Below are 6591 nucleotides of genomic sequence, written 5' to 3' on the forward strand. Positions count from 1 at the left end.
GTGTGTGTGTGTGTGTGTGTGTGTGTGTGTGTGTGGATTTTTGGATTTTTAAGCTTTATTCATTTCATGAAACATAAAACAAGATTCTATGTACAATAAAAAGAAAATACAAATAAAATGAAAAGAAAGGTGACAGAGAGAAGAAAAAAAATCTAATATCTGCCCCTTTTCTCTCAAATATAGACTCAAACTATAATAATCTTCAGTTAACAAAAAAACATTGAAACTTTCTAGAACAGCAAAGTGAACATCTTCATATTTAACAATTTCATAACTTTTTACAGCCCAGTCTTTATCATTCTCTTAAATATGCATATTGATGCTGCACTTTTAACATTGTCTTCTAAATTATCCCACAGTCTGACTCTTTGAATTGAGCTGCATTGTTCTTTCAAACATGTTCTAAATTAAGCTTTCATGAACATCTCTATTCCCTTAAAATAACAGCTCTCTCTCTTTGCAAAGTTTATCTGAATGTTTGACGGTAATACATTTCGGTGTGCTTTATACATAACTAACAAAATATTATAATCAATCAAATCATAGAATTTCATTAATTTCAGTTTACAAAACAATATATTAGAGGGATAAAGGTAATTTTTTTGAGTGATGACTCTTATAGCCCTTTTTTGCAAGACAAAAATAGGATTTGTATAGTCTTACATGCTTTTCCCCATACTTCAACACAATAGACTTATGTGTGGAACAATTAATGTATTATATATATACAGAGCTTTATCAATAAAAAAGTCCCTTACTTTGTAAATCAATGCAATAGATTTAGCTACTTTTATTCATAGATAATATATGAGGTTTCCATGTCAATTTCTCGTCAATAATAACACCCAAAAACCTTACCTCACTGATTCTATTTATCTCTACACCACCAACTCTGAATGGAATGTCAACAGTTCTTTGCCTCTTTGTAAATATCATATAATTTGTTTTGTCCAAGTTTAATGATAATTTGTTGAGTTTAAACCAGTTTTGTATTTTCACAAATTCTGCTTTCATTTTCTCTAACATTCATTCTAGATCTTTCCCCGAACAAAAAAAAAAGTTGTATCATCAGCAAACAAAATGCATTTAAATAATTCTGACGTGTGTGTGTGTGTGTAGAGGTCTGCAGACAACTCATATTCAGAGCTCAAATGTCTCTGCTTGCATTGCAGGTGGTGATCAAATATGTCCCATACGTGGGAGACAGCAAGCGGGCCATGGACGAGTACACGTCTGAGATAATGATGGGAGGGCTCAACACCATCGCCCTGCACAACACCTGCGAGGTCAGTGTTTTTCCATTTCTCAGCAAGGAAACTTACTGCAACAACAAATTCGAGCTGAGCAGCTGTAGAGGGCGGAGCATTAGGAGTGACTGAGCCTATGCTAAACCCTCTTGAGCTAGTGCAAAAAGACACACTCTGGTCGCTCACATCTTGAGTTACTCCACCACCTTTTTTCAAGAGAACACGCAGTTCGTTTTTGTGCTTACCAATGTGTGTTCGCAGCAGATTGAGTTATTTGAAATTAAGAAAAATGCAGAAAAAGAATTCACAGCAACATGAGAGAAAAGACTTCTAAGAGCTTAGAGCTACTTGGACTTGACTTGGAAATTGTTTAACTTTAAAAATATATAACAAAAAGTTTAAAAAATCCCATTCCATATCAGTGTTTTTTTTTTTTTTTTTATCATGACCTAAATGACTGAGAATACTCACCAGGGAAAAGGAGCAAGCTGTCGGTACATACCGTTGTTTTTTTCTGTCAGCTGCTCCCTTCTTCAGGGATCACCAAGGCGAGTAAAGTCACATGACAGATTTGGCGATTGTTTTACGCCGGATGCCCTTCCTGGCCTTCTGGTGTAAAACAATTGCCAAAACTTTCATGTACTTTTTTCGCCTTGGTGATCCCTGAAGAACGGAGGACCAGCTGAAAGAAAAACACAACAGCTATTTACTCATTATGCTGTTTTGGGGATTTTTTTTTAATGTGAAATTTGAAACTACAATTCTGCATCTTGAAGCATCAAAATTAGTACAATTTTTATAATTTTCACAAGTTTTATCTATTTAGTAACTTTTGACAATTTTAAGTTAATGATTTATGTTGTTTTAGTTGTTTAAACAAACAAAAAAAAAAGCTAGTTATCTGTACTGGCTGTCTTGTTTCAATTCCTATCAGGATTCTCTGTTGGCCAGCCCCATCATCCTGGACCTGGTGATCCTGACAGAGCTCTGTCAGCGTGTGACTGTGAAGCCTCAGGGAGAGGAGGACTTTCAGTCCTTCCACAGTGTCCTGTCTCTGCTCTCCTTCCTCTGCAAGGCCCCCCTGGTTCCGTCAGGGACTCCTGTAGTCAACGCCTTCTTCCGACAGAGAGCCTGTATAGAAAACATCTTGAGGTACGGATCACTTCTAGTGCAATTAGTTTTTTCACTAAACCCAAGAAAAATCCAAAAATCGAACAGTCTTGATTCCTTGTCTGTCTCAGAGCTTGCCTCGGACTACCTCCTCAAAACCACATGCTGCTGGAGCACAAGCTGCAGAGGAACTTCCTGACTCCACACACGACCTACAGCAACAGCGACGTGGCCACACTGAAAAAAGCAGTGCTTCCTAATGGGCAGCATATCTCTGTACCTCTGACAAATGGCAGATATGACCATGAGAGGGATACAGCTTGTGCCATGTGAGGGTTATTAGAGAGCTAAAGCTCAAAATAGACTTAAAAGTAGTATTAAAATGTTTTTGGACATGAACAAAGACTGCTCAGTGATTAAACCTTGACTGGGTTAAAAACAACTTGAAATATTTTAATCACCTTGAGGTCAAGATCCATAGTTATTTATCTCTTAACATGTTACACATATTTCAGCTTGGCAAATATTTTTTACAAGTTTACAGAATATGCTTGTATTTTTAGTTCAACATGTTTAGTTCAAATTTAAATTATAACTACACACTGTACTGTATGAGTATCTGTTGAAGCAGATACACATTAATGTGTTACCATTTAATTACTGCTGTATTTTTGCTGTTTGACCGGATGGCACATAAACTTAACGAAGGGAGCATCTTAAGTACATTTTTATGTAGTCTGTCTTTGCCTTACTGTATGTGTTTAGAAGTTTGTTTCAATGTTGGTATTTATAGAAAATAAACTTTAATTTATGTCTAAACCAGAACGTGTTTTTTTTTTTTTTATGTTGACCCTCTTTGTTGAAGAATCTCTCAGGGTAAAATGAATTCTGTGAGCTGACAACCAACAATCTTAAGTGTTGCTTGTACATCAATGTTGAAAGTTTTTATTTTTTAATTAAGGGGGTGGGGAGGGACAACAATCCAAAAAAAAAAAAAAATACAGATTCTGACCTTTTTTAATGCAGCACAAATTTTAAATTTATTAAGTTATCATGTAGGATTTCTAACTTTGGTGTTGTTTAATTTTGATTGTTTTATTTTCCGACTGTGGAATTTATTTATTTAAATGTGTTTGCTGACTTGACAATATTTAATATTATTATTATTAAATTATTTTAATATGGTATTTTACCTCATTCATAACATTAATTTCATACGTATTATATCGACAAAATTAAACAACTGTCATTTTATTTAGTTTTATTTTTTTTCCAAGATGTGAACAAATAGAGACAAAATGTCCTGATGCATCTCAGTAATCCAGGTAAAAAATCAAAAAGAAAAAAAATTGTATAGGTCTTCTGGACGGGTTCTTCTCTAATGAAACGTTTCGTCTCTTCTCCAAGAGACTTCTTCAGTCTGAGAGTTTAAGGCGAAATTCAGGCTTTTAAGCACTGCCTCCATGTGACTGATACTCACATCACATGGCTATCGTTGACACCTAATTAACACTTGTTAACGGGGTGGAGTGATACTGGCAATGGCCGCGCTGTAGGAGGGGGACAACTGAAAACGGAGGCCTCCACCTCTGTTTAATGATGGAAAAGATTATCTTGAAGCCAACTATGAAACGTCTGAAGATCTGCTTGTAACTGACTATTAATAGATTCAATATTGAAATCAGACAAAAAAGAACAGTATCATCAGCATACATTAAAATATTTGAATACTTCAATATTTTTGGAAGGTCATTTATGTATAATAGGAAAAGCAATGGGCCCAGTATGCTACCCTGCGGAACTCCCATGGAACAGGGCAGAGACCCGGACACAGAGCTTCCATGTTTCACAACCTGACACCTATCAGTCAAATAAGAGGAAAACATTTGAATTGCAGATGATGAAATTTGAAAAGAAATCAACTTTTGTAAGAGAGTATAATGATCAACTGTGTCGAATGCTTTACGAAAATCAATATATACAGCACCAGTTACTTGACCTTTGTTCAAAGCAGCACAAATTTGTTCAGTGAATAAAATTAATGCAGACATGGTTGACTTTGACGTGCGAAAACCATGTTGGCTATTGCTTAGCATATTATTAGTTTCTAGATGTTGAAGTAGTTGATTACGTTTTTTCAAGTAACTTAGAAAAAATAGGAAGAACAGAAATTGGCTGATAGTTTGAAACTTCTGTTGGATCACCAGATTTAAAAATGGGAGTAATCTGAGCAAACTTCCAGGCATCAGGGAAAATAGACTGTACAATACATAAATTAAGCAAATGATGAAACAATGGTAAAAAAGTGTTGGCATGCATTTTCAAGAAATCCATATTTATCTTATATTTGTCAAATGCATGTGAGCCATTTAGAGATTGGAGTTTATTCAAAACATCACTCTGTGAAATTTCAGAAAATGAAAATTGCTTTGAAGTGTCAGGATATTTAAATAACTTTAAAATATTAGTCCTGATGCATCTCAGTAATCCAGGTAAAAAATCAAAAGGAAAAAAATTGTATAGGTCTTCTGGACGGGTTCTTCTTTAATGAAATGTTTCGTCTCTCTTCCAAGAGACTTCTTCAGTCTGATTCAGGCTTTTAAGCCCTGCCTCCATGTGACTGATACTCACATCACATGGCTATCATTCACACCTAATTAATACCTATTGTTAACAGGGGTGGAGTGATACTGCCAATGGCAGCGCTGTAGGAGGGGGACAGCTGAAAACGGAGGCCCCCACCTCTGTTTAATGATGGATGGTCTTTCTTCACAAAAATGGCTTCTTTTACTCCTCTCTCAAACCAACGTTCCTCTCTATCAAGAATGAGAACATCCTCATCTCTGAAAGAGTGACCGCTGGCCTGTAAATGAGTGAAAACTGCAGAGTTCTGGCCATTAGATGTAGCTCGTCTGTGTTGGGACATTCTTTTGAACAGTGGCTGCTTTGTTTCCCCGACGAATAACTGGTCGCAGTCCTCCTGGCACTTAACAGCATATACAACATTGCTCTGTTTGTGCCGGGGCACCGGATCTTTCGGGTGAACCAGCCTTTGCCGTAATGTGTTTTGGGGTTTGAAAGCCACTGGGACATCATGTTTAGAAAATAAACGTCTCAGTTTCTCCGAAACACCCGCAACATACGGAATAACCACTGGTTTGTGAGTATCATGTGCCATGTGATGTGAGTGTCAGTCACAGGGAGGCAGGGCTTAAAAGCCTGAATTTTGCCTGAAACTCTCAGATTGAAGAAGTCTCTTGGAGGAGAGACGAAAGGTTTCATTAGAGAAGAACCCGTCCAGAAGACCTATACAATTTTTTTCTTTTTAAATAGAGACGAAGACTATTTGAATTATTCATTTATTTTATTTTATCTTTTTTATTTTACAATAAAATAAGACTTCCGGTTTCTTTGCCGTCACTTCCGCTGCCGTTGCTGCGACACGGACGTCAACAGAAATGTCTGACAAGGAGAAGCGGCGCTCCGCGGCGATTCCTTCAGGGATGCCCGCGGGCAAAGCCGTCAAGCCGGACAGCGACAGAGAGTTTCTGGCGCAGGCCGGGGTGGGAGACCTGCTCCTCGGAGCCATCCTGAAGATGGTCGAAGCCCGGTCGGACGATCCCGTCGGGTTCCTGGCCGACCACTTCTGCAACCTGGCCTCGGTGACGGACGGCGGCACAGCTGAATGCGGCGACGAGGAGCCGCAGAACAGCGGCCCAAACAGCGCAGGCGCACTGGAACAGCAGCGTCTCAACAGGGCGCTGTGGCACCTGCGGCTGGCGCATCACTCCCAGAGGTCTGCAGAGGACTTTTTTTCTAGCTTTCAGTATGAGAGAACGATCAACTGGAAACACTTTAGCACGTTTTACAAAAAGTGCTGACTGACTTTGGTGTAATTTGCTGAAGAACCTAAAACTAAGTTGTCAAATGAAAACAAGCAGAATAGAGACTAAAATGTTGAAGAGAGGCTAAAATGAGCAGAACACAAGCAAACAGCAGAACAGTATATAAATGGAAGAGAACATTAGCTTAAAGCAGCAGAACAGTAGCTAAAAGCAGCAGAACAGTAGCTTAAAGCAGCAGAACAGTAGCTTAAAGCAGCAGAACAGTAGCTTAAAGCAGCAGAACAGTTTATAAATGGAAGAGAACATTAGCTTAAAGCAGCAGAACATTAGCTTAAAGCAGCAGAACATTAGCTTAAAGCAGCAGAACATTAGCTTAAAGCAGCAGAACA

At 38.0% G+C, this 6591-nt stretch overlaps 2 protein-coding genes across 2 annotated transcripts in view; both read left to right on the plus strand.

Annotated features, from left to right (window-relative positions):
* The window catches only part of LOC106528390 (inositol-3-phosphate synthase 1-A), a gene marked incomplete in the record, with an annotated part of 15203 nt that extends 12021 nt beyond the window's left edge, over positions 1-3182 (plus strand). Inside the window, 3 exon segments of the mRNA XM_014023542.1 lie at positions 1173-1286; positions 2182-2399; positions 2489-3182. Of these exon segments, the coding sequence (XP_013878996.1) occupies positions 1173-1286; positions 2182-2399; positions 2489-2690 (534 nt within the window).
* A 2588-nt stretch (positions 3183-5770) lies between these two features.
* Positions 5771-6591, plus strand: part of tpgs1 (tubulin polyglutamylase complex subunit 1) — a 3471-nt gene continuing 2650 nt past the window's right edge. Inside the window, exon 1 of the mRNA XM_014023532.1 lies at positions 5771-6153. Coding sequence (XP_013878986.1) covers positions 5816-6153 — 338 coding nt within the window. The 5' untranslated portion in view covers positions 5771-5815. The remainder of the gene's footprint in view (positions 6154-6591) is intronic.

The sequence above is a fragment of the Austrofundulus limnaeus genome, unplaced genomic scaffold (assembly GCF_001266775.1).
Source record: "Austrofundulus limnaeus strain Quisiro unplaced genomic scaffold, Austrofundulus_limnaeus-1.0 Scaffold376, whole genome shotgun sequence".
In the NCBI taxonomy this organism is placed as follows: Eukaryota; Metazoa; Chordata; class Actinopteri; order Cyprinodontiformes; family Rivulidae; genus Austrofundulus; species Austrofundulus limnaeus.